The following is an 18,126-nucleotide window of genomic DNA, read 5'->3' as shown; positions in this document are numbered from 1 at the left end:
AGCCCTCCAATGGGTCTGAGGGGCAGTGAACTGGCCCCCTGTTTAAAACGTTTGAGGACCCCTGCTCTGAAGCACCAATGAGAGGAAAGAAATGGAGTCTAAATGAAGAAAAGCTGATGTGCACTGAAGCGTGAAGACGTTTTGAATATACATTGAACATGACCTTTTCATTTGTTATGTTGGCTCTTTTAAAATAAGTTGCCCAATAAATCGATCTTTCTCTTTAAATGTTTTATGAGAAAGATATCTGGGAATAAGGAGAATACGCAGAGGTGTTTGCTATGGCTCCATTCTTTCATAAAAACCCAAGCATTTCTCCGCGCGCGTGCGCGTGTGTGTGTGTGTGTGTGTGTGTTCTCCCAGGACTCACTTTACCCACCATGATAGCTCACAGATCTGACAAAAGAGCAATAGGTAATTCGTTGACATGTACCAGGGTGGGGGTACGCTTGTGGCATCTTCTTTAAAGATTGTTTTCTAGACCAAAAAAGGAATAAGAATCCACTCAAAAAGAGTGCATTAGAACCATGCCGCTTAAAGGCAGAAGCAGTAAATGGGGAGCTGGGATCCCAGTAACCTTTACGGATCCATAAAGAGAAGTCACAACCTTTCCAAGAAGAGACTGGCCCGTGAAGACACGACCAGGAGTGGGAGCCAGTGTCTGCATCTCAGTCAGACAGATGTCAGACTTCTCCACGCCCATTGCTATGTCAGGTCAGGAGTGGGCTCACGTCAGTCCTTCAGACCTCAACAACTGAAGAGGCCTGCCCACCACGGTCCAAGCAGGTGGTTCAGTCAAGACCGGTAGCTTCCCATGACTGGTGGGCCCATGGCGATCCAGAACCGCCACCACATGCTGTGGAGCTGATCCAGACGCATGACAACCCCGTGTGGGTCAGAGCAGAACTGTGTTCCCAAGGGTTGCCAGTGGCTGGTTTCTCAGAAGTAAATTGCCACGTCTGTCCATTGAGGTAACACTGAGTGTACTTGAACCTCCGCCCTTCCCTTCCCTTACTATTCAAGCACGCTAAACATGTGCACCATACAGAGACTCCAGTACAAACTAGACGAGTCTGCTTGAGATAAGAAATTATCTTCTAACATCAGGAATTTGTTGTTGTTGTCGTGAGGTACCAGTCAGTTCCTTCCCATAGCGATGCTCTGTACCACAGAACACGACAGGGGCTGGTCTTGCACCAGGCTGATGCTAAAGAATAGGCCACTGTATTGACTTGTGGACACAGATATTGTTTAGTGACGCCACAGACTTGATCTGGATTCATCGTGACCCCAGTGGACTAAGTAGAATTGCTCTACACAGGTCTCTAGGCTGTGATCTTTAAGAGCCTAACCAGAAAAGGTCAGCCGTTCAAACTCATCAGCGGCTCCATGGGAGAAAGAGGAGGCTTTCTACTCCCATAAAGAATTACAATCTCAGAAACCGACAGGACAGTTCTACCCTACCCTATCCAGTGCCTGTATGGTCACTGTAAGTCGACATCGATTCAATGGCAGTGAGCTTTTGTTTTGAAATAGTTTTATTGAGATATAATCCACATACCAAATTCAATATTTAAATCATCTCAAGAAGAGTTGGATAAGCATCACCACGGTGAATTTTAGAACATTTTCTTCTTCCTGGTACTCCTTTCAGAGCTCCGTTGTTCGTTCGTTTGTTTGGAGCTTTATGAGAACAGATATAGCGGGTCTTTCTCCCACGATGCGTTCGAGGGGGCAGCCTTCAGTTAGCAGCGGGCACTTAGCCAGTGTACCACCAGGCTGCAACAGGCCACGGGGGTCCCGCCTAAAGGCGCTGAGGATTCTCTGACAACAAATCAGGACCTCAGGAAGCCTAACACTTAATGTGAGTAAAAATTCCTAATGAGCCTGCAAAACACATGAAATCGCCATCAAAGTAAGGGGTATGAAGCTAGCACCTGAAAGCTAATCCTGTCACCGACCATCCAGCTTTGGTTTGGACAGTCACGTTTCTGTGCCTCAGGTTTCCATCTGTAACATGCTGGGGACTGTCTCTCTGCTGTAACCAACGGTCACAATTCGGGTGGTGGCTTTACCTCCCTGTGTGTCATTCTCCTCGTCTGTAAAATGCGGGCCTCCAACAAAGAACCCTGTGGCCTCTTCTCAATCCAGTCGTGGGACCCTTTAACACACGTGCGACAAGAAAAAGCACGTGGAACCCGAGACTCTTTCTGTAGAAAAGGCTTTAAAAGCCCCCAAATGGGCAGAGTTGGATAATTTGAATGCTTAAGTTAGAAATGATTTTGTTGCCAATTTATTTTTTTTCATTTTTGAAATGTTTTGATCTTCCCACAGTAAACAAAAATAAAATCCAGGAAGCATAGCTGTTGAGCTTGTATGAACCCTCTTCGAGCAGTCCCCGGGAAGTCCTGGAGAGCCCGATCTTGAAGCACAGATCCCACCTCTCCTACAACAGAGCCGAAGGACAACTCTCAAGCCCCCACCCTGATCAGTGTGAGGGGAAGAATCGTTCTTTTCTTCCTCCACCGTCGTGACACAAAGACATTGGTGCTAGTTCAGAAGGTACACAGACAGACAAAGAACCACCCACAGGCGCAGGAAAGGCTTAGCTTTGGGCCGGGAAGATTATTCAAATATGATGTCATCGACTTGCAGGTAATCTTAGAACACAGCCCAGCAATGATTCATTAATCTATGACATCTAATTATGTGACTAATTTGCAAAATAAAGAGATGAATGAGGGTATTCCAGAGCCTATGGAGCGCCTGGGTTCACACTGGTCTTCCATGGATGCTGCAGGTCGTTCTCGTCTCGACTGCTGAGTGTGTTATGGGGAAAGCTCGCAGGGCAGTGCAGGCTCCCCCTCAGTGTTGCCACACAAGTTGGCCAGTGACACTGATGCCACAGAGTCACAGAGTGGAGACACTCGCATCACGTCCGTGCCGGTTTGCGCACTTCCGTTACTCTAGAGATGATTCCAGACCTTTCGGTTCCTTGAAAATTTCTCGATGGGGGGAAAAGTTAATGCAGACACACCACTAGGAACTTATGTTGGTGGGGGGGATGCCCAACCTTGTCTGGATATCTTAATTTCCTTCCCTCAGTTTTCCCTTGAAACTGACCACAAATCCATATTTGTTCTCAGTTTCCTGGAGCAGTAGCTGCCCCTATTTCCGGAATTTAAGCGGACATAGGAGTTTCCAACTCACACTCACGTCTCCATAATGCTCTCTCATCCTTTCCGATAGAGGGCCGTTTTTGCGATGGCCTTGTTTTAAATAAATAGGTACTTTTTAAAAAAAGTATTGCTTTGAGAAGACACATTAACCTGAAATGACCTCAGTCAATGAAGCGTTGGAATCCTCATCAGTAAGAGAGGCCACATTTAACCCGTGATCTCACAATGAGTGTTGAAAGTTGTCAGAACCTAGCCTTTCAAAAGTAAGCCTGTTGTGAAGATCACAACGCATGTAAGAATAATCTTTTCGACAATCTTGACATTATGAAAATGATGTCCTTTCTAGTGATACCATCAAAACCAGATCCCCATAAGGCTGTCTCCCAAGCTGCCTGAGTGACAGTTCGCAAGCCAGCTGTTAAAGCGGCTGTGCGGATTACACACACCTGCATGCTGAAAACGAACAGGAGTTTGCATTAAATTACTCCATAAGATGCGAATGAACAAACCGTTACTTACCTCTAAGTTAAGGACATTATCGTTAAAACTATGTGACTTTAAGTTTCTCTACATAGGTTAAATACAGAGATGTGATCACTAAATGTTTTCATGATCAAGTGGAGCAAAACCTTTTTGTTTTCTCCATATCTCTCCTTGGGATCTTGGAAACCACCTTATTTGGAGTTACCTAATATTGGGGAGGAGCCCTGATTGCATAGTGGTTATGTGGGGGGGCTGCTACCCATAAGCTCAGCAGTTCAAAACCACCAGCCGCTCTGCGGGAGAATGATGATGAGGCTTTCGACTCCCGTAAAGAAAGCCTCATCTAGGAAAACCACACAGGCGGTTCTACCCTGTCCTACAGGGTCACTGTGAGGCAGCATTGATTTGATGGCAGTGATTTGGTGAGTTTGGGTATTTGGGCATGTTCTAGTGACACAAATTCACTGCCAAGGTATTTGATGAAGCCTAGTAGGTGACAAAAGGCAAGTAGGCCTGGTATGAAACCCAATCTTGAGATTATAAACGGCCTTGGGATCCTTGCCAGGTGTTGCGATTGTCTCCACGGGCGAATGCTGGGGCTCGGCTGATTCTTGGAAGAAGGACTACTCACATCACCGCCCTTCTTGAGTTGAAGGAAGAGAAGCCCCTTCAAACCAGGCCTACAAACCAGTTCATTCCGTTCAACCCACTTCGGAGAAATTCCATTTCGATCTCCGATGACGGAGTCCAGAGTTACACTCGAACAAGCTCCCTGGGTGCTTCTTAAAGATCCCCAAGTGGTTATTTTATATCAATGCCCCGAGGATCTACACATACATACAAACAAATCACCTGGTTTAACTATAGATTCAGACTCCACCAACCTGGCATCGAAAGTGAACTCCCAGTAGGGGATCAAGCCTGGATGAAGTGGCCCAAATATTGCACCACTGACAGTTTAAGCAGGTGATTAGCAGGACAGTTCGTTATAAAAATGACAACAGTACTGAACATTTATGAGTGCTTATTGGGCACTGTGCAAAGCTCCCTGGAACTTTTAAAACAATACCCCACTTCAGAGATGAGAAAACTCACTATCAAGTGAAGTAACCTGACAAAGTCCCCCAACTGGTAAGTGATGGGGTTGGGATTTGAACGCAGGTAGTCTTCCTCCAGGGCCTGTGCTCATAAGCAGGAAGCTGTGCCACTTCAGCTATTGAAATGGGAGATTTGAGAGGGCAAACAATCCTTTCCAGGGGGTTGCCTCTAACATCCACAGCGCCAGCCGGGCTCTTCCATAGCAGAGCCTGAGCGAACAAGCTAGTGACTCCCACTATTGCCTCTGAACTCCCCCTTCTACAAGAATATCTGCCTTGAGCGTTGCGCTCCTTCAAGATCTATATGGGACCAAATTGTCCAAAGCCATTCAAAAGATGAGACAGCACTCTTAGGGGTCTTATGTTAATAAAAACCAAAAAATCACTGAGTTGATACCGATTCATAGCAATATGGCCGTTTTTCCAGCATCACTCTTCTCTGCTTCTTACACCTTCTCTAGCCATAACCACCCCGTGGTCCAAATCCTTGAGGTTACGAGACACATTGTCTCACACCAAACAGTGAGCTCCTGGGAAAGTCCTTTCTTTATTACTGATCTCTGGGAATTGGAGTGTTCTACCTCTGCCCTAGGAAGTCCTGATCTCTACCTCTGTCCTAGGAAGCCCTGATGGTGTGGTGCTTATTGCATTGGGCCATAGGACCCTACAGGACAGTGGTTCTCAACTTTCCTAATGCCTCGACCCTAATACACTTCCTCATGTGGTGGTGACCCCAAGCATAAAATTATTTTTGTTACTACTTCATAACTATAATTTTGCTACTGTTATGAATCATAATATAAATATCTGATATACGGGATGTATTTTCTTTTTAAAATCATTTTATTTGGGGCTCACACAACTCACCACAATCCATACATACATCCACTGTGTGAAGCACATTTGTACATTTGTTGCCATCATCATTCTCAAAACATTTGCTTTCTACTTGAGCCCTTGGTATCAGCTCCTTATTTTTCCCCTCCCTCCCCATCACCCCCTTATGAACCCTTGATAATTTATAAGTTATTATTATTTTGTTATGTCTTAACTGTCCGACATCTCCCTTAACCCCCTTTTCTGTTGTCCATCCCCCAGGGAGGGGTTATATGTAGATCCTTGTGATGGTTTCCCCCTTTCTACTCCACCTTCCCCTTCCCTTCCTGGTATCGCTACTCTCATTGTCAGTTGCAGGATGTATTTTCATTGTTACAAATCGAACATAATTAAAGCATAGTGATGAATCACAAAATCATTATATAATTATATATTTTCAAATATTTATTTCTAATGACAACTCAATGAAATCTTGTCTTGAAGCATGGTGTAGCTTGGGCAGTACTCTTCAAGCCGGTATTCGTATGTGGGCATATATGTATATGGGCAGACCCGCCTGGAGATGGATAGAGGAGCAGTGTCTCGGTTCCTAAGACTATTAGAAATATGTGTTTTCCGATGGTCTTAGGTAACCCCTATGAAAAGGTCATTGCACCCCCAATGGGGTCGCGACCCATGTGTTGAGAACCGCTGCTATAAGACAGGTCGAGCTGCCCTCGCAGGCTTCTGAGTGGGTAACTCTTTACAGGAGCAGTAAACTTCATCTTTCTCCCCTTATGTTAATCAAGGAATATTTTTTTAAATAGAGAGTGAGAATGGTTCTATACCTTGAAAAACGTAACCAAGGTCACAGAATTGGACACACAGAAACTGTTGGGTTGGGTTATGTTCTCCTGGGCATATTCTCAACAAACTAAAATAAATCATGTTTAAAACCCCCTATAGATAATAGGGGGATAAAACAACAACAACCCAGCATCCCCTGAAGCCTGAATGCCACAATGTGATTTCAGCCCTTTTCGTTGTCGATGTGTGAATGCTACATCTTCCCCCACATTGTGGACACTCCTCTTTGGCCAGCAAAACGCCCCTCTTTCTGGTTCTCCTCTCTGCTCAGTACGCACTCTCCTTTCCTCTCCTTTCTCGTTCCTCCCGCTCTTTTGGACACACTGAGGTTTCTTTACCTTTGTGTTCCACACTATCTTATCCGTGATTAAGGGTGAGCCCAGTTAGGGGCTCCCAAATTCAGACTTCCAAGGTCCCCTCGAAATGTTGAAAGCACAGCTTCAGCACTTCACTGGGGCTCTCCAATTATATCTCAAGTCAACAGGAACTCCCTCGCCCTCCCTACCCCTGCCCAGTCATGCTCCAAGTTCTGATGCGTCTCTCCTAGACCTCATTTCCCTCAATGGCATCACTGACTAAGCAAGCTCACAAACTCAAGTCATAGGTCCATCTTGTACTCTTCCTTAGTTCTCAAAGTTCTCTTTCACTGACTCAGAGCCTCAACACAGACATGCATTTGGACCCGCACATTCTTGAGATTCGACTTTCCTCGTGTCTTTGTAATGTTTCCACCACCGTGTTGAGAGCCTTCATCATCTCTTATATGAATTACAGTGATGGCTGTTTGTCTTACTCTCCTTGCTCCACTCCAGCTGCATGAGCGACCTATCTAAACTGACCCCACCCAGACCTCCTCACACACCACCCACAATGATCCTCCTAATGGCACAAAAGACTCTTCACCGTCTGATGGTTGGCTGCTTTTCCAGCATCCCTCTTCTCTCCTTCTTAAACCTTCTCCAGCCATAACCACCCCATGATCTAAGTCCTTGAGGCTGCCTGACATGTTGTCTCACACCAAACAGTGAACTCCTGAGAGAGTCCTTTCTTTCTTACCGATCTCTGGGAATTGGGGTGCTCTGCCTCTGTCCTAGGAAGCCCCGGTGGTATGGTGTGTTTTGCATTGGGTTGCTAACTGCCAGATCACCAGTCCAAAACCTACTAGCTGTCCAAGGAAGAAAGAAGAGGCTTTCTACCGCTGCATAGATGTACAATCTCAGAAACCCACGGGGGCAGATCCACTCTGGCCTCGAGAGTCCCAATGAGTCACAGTCATCTCCATGGCAGTGATTGGTCAGTTGGTTGGTTGGTTGGACACTTGAACTATGAACTTGTTTTTTGTTTTTGTTTTAAGAAATGTGGTTTCAGGCCTTTTAATGCAGTTAGCAGTAATAATTCATCCTTTTCAGCTACCCTGCAAGGCTGCACAGCTTCCTTGGTCTAAAAGGTCTGGACAACAGCTAAGAGCAGCTGAGGACGTTGAAAGGACGCTAGTAAGGAGTAAGTCAGTGAATGCGCCGACATTTGAATGTAGGCGAAGCTGCTGTAAAGCATGTGCTAATTTACAAAACCCGTCAAGTCTTAGCTACCTCTAAGACCACACTTTTACCTATAGGGAGCAACCATGAAACAGGGTCATTTTTCAGGCGCCCATCCACGCAGCCCGGGGACCTTCAGAAGTAGGTCACTTTGAGATGCAGCAAGTATCAAACTTTCCGTCCAGCTTCCAGCGCATCCCAGCAAGCCATGAAAGGAAAAGCATGCGTGTCCCACGCTGACACCACTGCAGCCCAAACAGCCAGTGCAGCCCGTTGACGCGGGAGTCTAATATCGAATGGCCGTTCCTCAAGGAAGAAGAGTGTGTGAAAATAAGCAGAACACTGCCTCGGACTTCATGGCCCAGGTGGGATGATCTGAATTATTCCATCTTCACTCTAATTTTATTAAACAATTGGCATAATTCTGCAACAGTTCTTTTAGTTACCCAGTGCAAATTCATCCACACAATTGCTGAGTAGAAACGTGCTTCAATCTGTATCCATCAAGTAAAAATATAAAAAATATGCAAGTTCCTTTGCTCCGTGTCATTTTCAGGATGCTGTCAAAGCAACTAACTCTGGTCTAAGGGCCTTGGGGCCTGGTACCGAGTGGGCCCGCTGCCCAGAACTGCCTGCGTGCTCCTCGCAGAGACACGCCTATGTTCTCATGAAAAAGAAGAAGAGTGGATTCTTGAGGTGGCTGCACAATCAGTCACTTTGAATTCTAAAATTCAGAAACTATTCCAATGATCCCAACTTCTGGTTGGACTATTTCCACACCAAGGTTAAGGCTACTTACCCTAACTCTAATGGAACCCATGCGAAGTGACCATTTTCAGACATGAGTTTTTACTGATAACCAGGCAAGAAGAGGCCTGGAGGCTCCATGGCTAAGTACTACGCTACTGAGAGGTCAGCAGTTTGAACCCACCCAGCCGCTTGGCTGGAGAAGAGATTTGGCTATTGTTTCCGGAAAGCTTAGCTCCATAGGAAACTCTGGGGTGCAGTTCCACCCTGTCCTATAGGGTTGCTATGCGTTTGGAAAGCAACTTGCTGGCCCCCAGCAGTAACAAACAGAGAAACTGGGTTGGAAGTTAATCCAAACATGATGTTGGAGGAAATGGGGGGCCGGTGAGGAGTGCTGTACCAGAGCCTTTTAAAGCAAATACAGCCCAGGCCAACAGCCTCCAGGCTGGCGGCTAGCAAACGAGACGTCTGACGTGATGCCCGGGCGCACGGAGTATCTCATGTTTACATATCCATGTGTGTGAACATGACGCTTGGCCTTGGACCTGCTGAAATGCCATCAGGGGCGGAAAGCCATAAAAACACAAAAGTCCAGCGTCATGATACAGGCCAGTAGAATCCATAAAACCCAGTGATAAGGAAACGCCCGTTATGAGTCGTCACAGTGACACGCACACAGTCGGCAGTTGCTAGGCTCTTGGAAAGTTTTGTCCACACCGCGGGACAGGACACCTCGTCACAGGGCACCTTGTCGGGAAGATCAAATGCGATAGGCCGTAGGTGCTCAGAGAATGCTGGGTAGACGAAAATCCCGGGGAGAGAGCGTTCTGGAAAAGCAACGCCCGGGGGCTCCTTTCCACACACAGAGAGCCGGATGCCAGGCGGGTTATTGAAAGAGGTGTTGTCTGAATCTGTGCCCTTCGCCAAAACACTCCTATCAAAATACCTGTTTAAAAAAAGGCACATCCCGGGGAAAGCATTTCTGTGTGCACACATTGCTGGTTAACCAGGGACACCTGGGTCAAAAAGAAACCAAGAAGCCCCATTTCTAAAGTACGTAAATTCCTGGTTTGGCGCAACCTACTGAATGCGCATCCTTTGACTCGGACAAATTGATTATCCTGGTGTAGGGGGTGTGAGGGACGAGGAGACCCCCCAGGAGAGGCCAGCGGGAGGACGGAGCCCTGAGGAGGTTAGTGAGAGGAGCGGCCAGCCATCGCCGTCTGCAGAGAAAGGCAAGCTCTTTCTGGAAGGCGACTCACCTGGCCTCTCGTAGGTGGCCGAGGCCGCGGGCAGGAGCAGCAGGAAGCAGAGGCAGCAGCGCCGCCAGAGCGCAGCCATGGCCAGGCCGCCGTCCCTCGGTGCGTCGCTGCAGGGTCACGGCCGGGCACCTCGCGGCCAGCTGGGCGCACTCTACGCTCCGCTGTGCCTGCCTTTTCCTGGGTCAGGTGGTTTTATCCCCTCTGCTACCTGAGTCAGTCTTGACAGGAAGAGAGCCTGCCTTTCAGGCCGTGACTCACCTGTGAATAAGGAGGCCCAGCCCTCAGGAGGCAGACACACACACGCACACGCGTGCGCACACACACACACACACAAACACACACATAGGCCGAGCCCAGGAGTGCTCCCTCCGCCGCCGCTGGCTCGCCCCCGCCCCCCCTCCCGCACGCAAGCAGGGCGCACACCTGGCCGGGCCGGCGGGTGAGGGTGTGGTGCCCAGGCGGCTGCTGCAGCCGGGATCCTCCTGGAGCCCCGTGCCAGATCCCCCAGAGCCTCCCTTCTCTCCCGGGGTGGTCCTGGATGGAATTCCTAACAGTCCATGTGGGACAGCCCGCCCCTTCCTCAAACTGAGAGGCCACGCTCAAGGGTGCAAATTCAGAAATAAGCTACCTCATCCGACCCTCTGCTGAGCCCTCCTTCTGTCCTGGTTCCGCCTCCATCACCAGGACCCCTTCACTCTCTAATCACTTGACCATGCATCTCATTAAACTGTCTCCTGAGTATTTGGCCTCATTTGGTTCCCCTAAAAGACTGAGAATTGGTGCTGAATACATCTCTGTTGAATGGAATAAGAAAGAGGCTTCCAGGTTCACTGCTTTGACATGTGAGAGAGAGGATATGGCCAACCTTGGTGACAGAGTTGAATTGCCCCACAGTTTCATGGGCTTGGTCAAGTGGAGGGTCAGTGAGAAATTTTTTTAAATAAATTTTTTTAATTTTCTTTTTTTAAAAAATGGATTGTGGACACAGTGGCTCCAACCTAGCCACAGTGAAGATGCAGGAACCCAGCAGTATTTCATTCTGCTGGACAGAGGGCCCCTGGGAATTAGCATGGACTCAATGCCACCTACCAACAGTTCTTACAGGGTCTATTCTACCAGCTGAGAGGAGCCCGGTGGGGCAGTGGTTACGTGCTGGCCTGGGATCAGCAGTGGGAAACCATCAGCAGCTCTGGGGAGAAAGACTGGGCTTTCGACTCCAGTAAACAGTAATACTCCCGGGAATCCACAGCGAGGTCACTGGGAGTCAGTCTTGACTGGAAGGCAGAGTCTGGTTTGGAATTATTCTACCTGGAGAGGAGCACAGGTGGCGGAGGGGATTACACTCTGGGTTAAACCAGAGGTCAGTAAACTGCACACACCTCGGTTTGGAAAGGGGGAACTGATTACAAGGATCTACATGTGACCTCCTCCCTGGGGAACGGACAACAGAGAGGGGGTGAAGGGAGACACCGGATAGGGAAAGATATGACAAAATAATAATCTATAAATTATCAAGGGCTCATGAGGGAGGGGGGAGGAGGGAGGGGGGAGCGGGGAGGGAGGGTAAAACAAAAAGAGGACCTGATGCAAAGGGCTTAAGTGGAGAGCAAATGCTTTGAAAATGATGAGGACAAAGAATGTACAGATGCGCTTTATACAATTGATGTGTGTATATGTATGGATTGTGATACGATTTGTATGAGCCCCTAATAAAATGTTTAAAAAAAAACTGCACGCACCTCTTCCTCCTACAGGAGGAAGACGACGGTTTCTGACCCGGTAAGGACTTAGAGCCTCAGAGGCTTTCTGCTCCAGTGAAGATCTGCAGGCTCAGACTCTCAGGGCCAGTTCTTCCCGGCCTAGTGGCTCTGTTAGTCAGCATTGACGGCAGTGGAAGTGATACCCCAGGAGGGAGGGGGTGATTGATACTGTTGATTGATGCTAACATAAAATGACAATGATGTCTATATAGTGAACCAGAGACATATATAAACCATAGATGCATGCATGGATTTGGGGCCTTCCTTGATTCTAGCCCCAATCTAAGCACGGTGCCTGGCTATCAGAAAGAACAGCATCTAGGTCTTTCAAACAAGCTGCCCACTAAGGGAGGCATCAACTAAGTCCGCATGGAAGAAACACAGCAACCTGTGTGATCCAAGGGTTGTAAACAGTATAATCCAAATCTATAGGAGGGAATGGTATCGGGTCTTAAACTGTGAGCACCTGGTTTACAACCAAAGTCATTTATAGGGTCCACACATGCATTACGCCTCCAGTGAATTCCCTCCATAAGTGAAGGGTGTAAATAGCCCAGTGAGCAGACGAAGGGCATTGTAGAGTCGATTATGGTAGACCTAGTCAAGTCAAAATGTAGTTATCTTCTCCCTGGATTGCCCCTTTGACGCTTTTTAAAGCTGTTTCGGTTTTTTAAAAAAGTGAAGGGAAAACACATGTGGCTTAAGCCTCTGGTGACTTCCCTCTGATCATGGATGATAGCCCTGCTATCAGGCAGACTACATGGGAACTGGGATCGTTGCAGATAGATACAGTGCGATTAAACTTTAGCATCCTATCATTTGATCTCCCTTATGATCCATTTAAATTTGTTGTCCTTTTAAATAATTTCTGCTTTCTTTCTATTGAGGTTTTTATCTATTTTCTTTGTTATTCTTGTTAGTTTCTTGCCTCTTTTAAAGTGCTTTTCTGTGTATGAAATCCAGGAGAGGTAAATCTATAGAGGCACTAACTGAATTAATAGTTTCTTAGGGACATGGCAGGAGAGGTTGTGGGGAAATGGAGATTTCCATTAATAACGATGAGTACAAGAAATAATGGAGAAAATGTTCTAAAACCATTGTGGGGATGATTGTATAGCTCTTCTTGTGGTGACTGAACTATTGTATGGTATGATATGTGAATTATATGTCAGTAAAACTGTTGAAGAAATATACAGCTTCAGAAACCCTGAGGGGTAGTTCCACTCTGTCCTATAGGATCTCCGTGAGTCAGCACTGTCTCCGTGGCAGGGAGCGGTGGTTTTCATTTTCCCTCTGCCTTGTAGCAGCTGCTGGTGAATTGGAAACTGACCTTGCAGTTTACAGCCCAGTGATTAACCCTACACCACCAGGGATTCTTGAATAATATCTCCAAAATGGCAAATCTTGGTCTATCTTAAATTCCCAAGGTAGAATGCTATGTGAATTAGGCAGAATTGTGGTAGGATGTACCTTATTAGACAGTCTGACTTAAGTCCCCACTCTTACCTCAGTCAATTAAGTGGCTTGAATGAGGTGGTGACGGGGGTAAGTGTCATTAAGTACCCTTACATGCCACGGTGGTCAATCTCCCACCTCAGGCAGCCAGGGATTGGCTTTCCTTCACTGCAGTTTTACTTTATCTAAAATTTAAGCTCTGATACTTTTCCTTGTGTCATATTTGAATCTTGTTACTGTCCTCTTTGGATCACATGTGCTTCATCCATGTGGACTTAGTTGACTCCTCCCTCAGATGGCTGCTTGTTTGAATACAACCCTTTAAGACCCCAGACACTATTTTGATTGATAGCCGGGCACCATCTGCTCTCTTCACCACACTTTGCTGTAGCTCCCTTATCTTCAGTGATCCTCTCATGAAGGCAAGTGTCTAGTATAGGGTCATGTGATGAGAACTAACTGCTGTTTTGGATTTGGGCTAGATTTAAGTGGGAGTCCAGAATCCATCTGTTTTTCCCAGGGGTTTGCACAGCTCAGGTTTACTTTGGCGGTTGGACTGTGACAAAATCAAAACCCCATAAGACCAACTACACCAAAAGCAACAAAACAACCAGCAAACAAACAAGCAAACAAAAATAGACAAACTAAAGGCAGGAAAACAAAAACCCATAGAAAGAAAAGAAGGTATAAGGCAATCACACTGATAACATCAGCAATTTCCCCAAGGACGCAGTGCTCCAGTGTCGGTATGAGGAGTCTATGCACGTATGGTTCCACCTTGAGCTGCAGCCCATTAGTTGCCGCCCTACACAGTCTGTTCTCCCGTTTGATTGAGCCCTCTTTGCCCTAAGTGTGGGGATTTGAGCCAGGGGGAACTTACTGGATCAATTCTTCCAAGTGCAGATCCCTGCCCAATACATTCTGGGTCCCTTTCCTTTGGACACACACCAAGCCGGGGGTTCCCTAAAAGCCTCAATGACCTCTGCTTGCACAGTCCTGGGTGGCCACTTTCTGCCTCTCCTAACTGAGTACCCCAACCCTCAGTTCAAGCGTGCGGGCAACTTTGAGGCAGCTGGGCCTCTATGTTAAACACTTCTGGTGTGGCCCCTGGGTTATGCCGTGTTGCCTACAGGTCAGTGTCTAAGGACATCATGGTGCTTAGTCCTTGGCATAGTTCACCGATGGTTGGGTATAAACACAGTTATCGTGTCTCCCCAGGAACATAAAATCTGGTCCACTGTCCCCCTAGGTTCCCTACAATCATTGTGAGGCTATGCTCCCCATTCACCCACCACACTCACCAACAGAACTACTAGTGTCTCCTCCAAAATATAGATGCTCCCCTCTCCTGCTCTTGACTTGAATTTCCAGCGAGTTCTCCTTCCATTCGGGGTGGGGGTGGGCAGAACGCATTGATTTGTCCCAGCCTCGTCTCAGTGCTGTATTGCCTTGTGAGGATGGTCTTCTGCCATTTCTCCCCCCTTGAAGGAGGGGCCCCAGACAGTGTGAGGTCTCCCCCTTCAAGGTGACTCTTGTGAGGCATGTAAAAGGGATGTGGTAATGTATGGTTCCTGGCTGGTAGGTAGCCTTCCGCCATTTTTTTCAGGAATTGGTCCCTAAGATTTGTTTAATTGGTGTTTTGCCTTATAGTAATGGACTCATACAATACGTGTCCTTTTGTGATTGACTGACTTCACTCAGTATAATGGCCTCCAGGTCCTTCCATGCCATGTGCTGTTTCGTGTTTTCATCGCTGTTTTTAGGGATGCATGGTATTCCATTGTGTGGATGTACCACAGTTTCTTTATTCTTCCACTGTTGGGCATTTGGGCTGCTTCCAGCTTCTTTCTATTACGCAGTCAAATGCTCTACCCCTATTTTCTTGCCATTATGGACTGGTGTTTCTATGAACATAGGTAGCATACATCCACTCATACTGTGGCTCTTACTTCTTTAGGACTTATGTCTAATCGTGGTATTGCTGGATCATATGGGATTTCAATTTCCAGTTTCAATTCTACACAGTGGCTGTATGTACTACAAGTCCACCCATAGTGTGTGTGAGTCCCAGTCTCTCCACATCCTCTCCAGCATTTGTTGTTTTCTCTTTTGTTTGTTTTTTTTAACTTGGGGCTGGCATTGTGGCTATAAAGTGGTCTCTCCTTGTGGTTTTCATTTGCATCTCCCTGGCGGTTAGTGATCATGAGCATTTCTTCATGTTTTTTGTTAGCAATTGGTATTTCATCTTTTGTTCAAGTCTTTTCCCCATTTCTTAATTAGGTTTCTCTTTATTTTCTTATTGAGCTGTTGTAGAGTTCTGTATATTTTCGTAATTGGCGCATTGTCCAATGTGTCGTAAAAATTTCCCCCAATCTGTGGGCTCTCGTTTCACTCTCCTGTTGAAGTCCTTTGATGTGCATGCACCAGTGATGTAATTTCATGTCCGGGTCATCTCTCTTGTCTCCTGCTGAGCCTCCTCCATTGTACTTGGTAGTCTCTTTATGCCCCACAATCGGGCCCCTACGTTTGTTCAACCCTTCTCCTTGATGACCCCGAGAGCTTTGGCATTTACAATTAGGTCTTTAATCCATCTTGAGTTTGTATTTGCGAGCAGGGAAAGATATGGATCTTGTTGTCTTCCTCAGCATAGGGAAATCCAGTTTGTCCAACACCATTTGTTGAAGAGACTGCCTTTCTCCCATTGGATACTGATGCATTTCTGTCTGGGTTTTCTGCTCTGATCCATTGGTCGATGTAGTCTCGTTGTACCACTACCAGGCTGTTTTGAGTACTGTGGCTATGTAGTAGGTCTTCAGGTCAGGCAGTGCTAGGCCTCCTAATTTGTTGTCATTTTTATTATTTCTGTTGGGTCAGGTACTGGTCGGGGTGGGCATGGTGGTGTGTGATTAGGAGCAGCCTGACCTGCTCTTATCAGACTGAGATGGCTAGCTTCAAAAGGCCTCCAGGACAATGAGCCATCTCCTCGGGATCAGGTGGAATGATAAAGACACCATTCCACCTAAGAATTTTATGGGTGGAGACAGCTTAAGATCTTGCAGGTGAGCCCCTACCCCCTCCCTTCTTGTTTCCCTTCCTGACCAGCTGAAAAACTGGCTCTTCACCACAGACAGGTGTGACTTCTCAGGTCCCCACTAGGGACCGTGGACCTTGTCAGGGAACTCAGGGCTCCCCTCTTCCGCTCTGCTTTCCCTTCCCTCCCGGCCAGCGCGACCTCACTGGCTCCTTGAACCTCGTCTGGGAGCACCCAATAAACTTCTCCTTTTTCTTCTCTCTATCTTTGTGGTGAACCTAATAATTTCCTGCTTTCTTTTGAATTGAGGTTTTCTGTGATTTACTTTGTTGCTGGTGGTTTGTTTGATTTTGTTTTGTATATTTTTCTGTTTATGAAATCCAAGATCTGTGGATCTATAGACAGTAACTAGATTAATAGTTTCTGAGGGTATGACAGGGGTGACTGGAAGGAAATGCGGGGCTAGTAATAATAAACACAAGAATGAAGAAAATGTTCTAAAATTGATTGTGGTATTGATTGCACAATACTTTCAAATATATTCAAGACATTGAATTGTATGATATGTGAATCATATGTCAATACAACTACTATGAAATAATAAAAATAATCTGTGATAATTGAAAGCAAATATTCAAAACCAATATTGTCAAGTCGATTTTGACCCATAGCACCGCTGTAGGACAGGATAGAACTGTTCTTGTGGGTTTTCAAGACTGTAACTCTTCAAGGGAGTAGAGAGCCTCATCTGTCTCCCAAGGAGCAGCTGGTGGATTCAGACTGCTGACCTTGCAGTTAGCAGTCCAACGTGGGAGCCACTACACCACCAGACATTCCGTGAAAATTAAAGTAAGACCAATTCAAATATGCAAACTCAAACGCCCTCCCTCCTTCCCCACCGGAAATGCACTGAATGTGACCACCAATTATGGCGAGGTCACAGCTCAGAGTCCAGCCCTGACATCTCTGCTGGTCCTACTGAGCGGGACTGTCAGCTGAGGCCCACCGGCACAACTGCCACCCAGGAGTTGCAGAGAGCCCCTCCTCCTCGGCACACGTGTCTGTTTGGGCAATTTACAAGAAGCTAAAGATGCCTTTCTGAAATGTTTGCTTAAGGGCATATGTTTTAAACATCACCGGTTTTATCCTAGGAAGTCAGCACTTCAATTTTCCTCTAATCTCCCCCCAAATTAGCACAATCATCTAAAGGTAATCCCTGGTGAGGGGGATAACAGCTGTCCACCGACCACAGAGCAGAGAGGGACTGGGGCATTTCCCCGGGCAGGCGGGCAGGGGCGTGGCTGGCAAGGCTGAGAAGCTGGAAGTCCCCTGTCCATTGTTTAATCTGAGGCTCAGTCATCCCCCACGGGACTTTTCTTCTTACAAGGCCCTGTCGATCATTTCAGAGAACGCTCACGCCTCCACCCCCGCCCCACAAATGGAAGGACCAGTGAAATGTGGACTTTTGCCTCGAACCCCATCATTACCTTAGCTACCTTCCAGAAGGAATGCCTGGCACGCCACCTGCTTTCAGACGCATGATAAGAACTGAAGCGCTGGCTGGGAACACGCCAGCCAGAGACTGGGCAGTACGTCTACATTCCCTGCCCTTTTATAAGACCTCCCCAAATAGCTCTAGTTACGTCAGCGTTTGCATGGACATTTTAAATGCAAAATATAGCAATGGAGGGAGAGGGACACCAAAAACCGAACTCCCTTTCGTTCTTAATTGGTGAAGGAGAGTGTCCATAAATAGAAATGGTTCAGTGCGTTTGGGATCGGCTGGGTGAATTCTTTCAGCTTGGCAGGACTCCAGCAACAGTGTGTGCTGAAGCAAGACCATGGCTGCGGGGGCAAGCTGCCACTTCGTGAAGAAGCGTACGGCTTGCCC

General features: G+C 46.9%; 1 protein-coding gene across 1 annotated transcript in view; it reads right to left on the bottom strand.

Annotated features, from left to right (window-relative positions):
• LAMC2 (laminin subunit gamma 2) overlaps nt 1-17,806 on the bottom strand; it is an 83,840-nt gene extending 66,034 nt beyond the window's left edge. Inside the window, exons 1-2 of the mRNA XM_075528198.1 lie at nt 17,723-17,806; nt 9,990-10,247 (exon numbers count right to left, since the gene is read on the bottom strand). Coding sequence (XP_075384313.1) covers nt 9,990-10,068 — 79 coding nt within the window. The 5' untranslated portion in view covers nt 10,069-10,247; nt 17,723-17,806. The remainder of the gene's footprint in view (nt 1-9,989; nt 10,248-17,722) is intronic.
• Between the last annotated feature and the right edge of the window lie 320 nt (nt 17,807-18,126).

Source organism: Tenrec ecaudatus, chromosome 1 (assembly GCF_050624435.1).
Source record: "Tenrec ecaudatus isolate mTenEca1 chromosome 1, mTenEca1.hap1, whole genome shotgun sequence".
NCBI lineage: Eukaryota > Metazoa > Chordata > Mammalia > Afrosoricida > Tenrecidae > Tenrec > Tenrec ecaudatus.
Note: the sequence above shows the minus strand (reverse complement) of the source record. Positions and strands in the feature narration are given on the sequence as shown.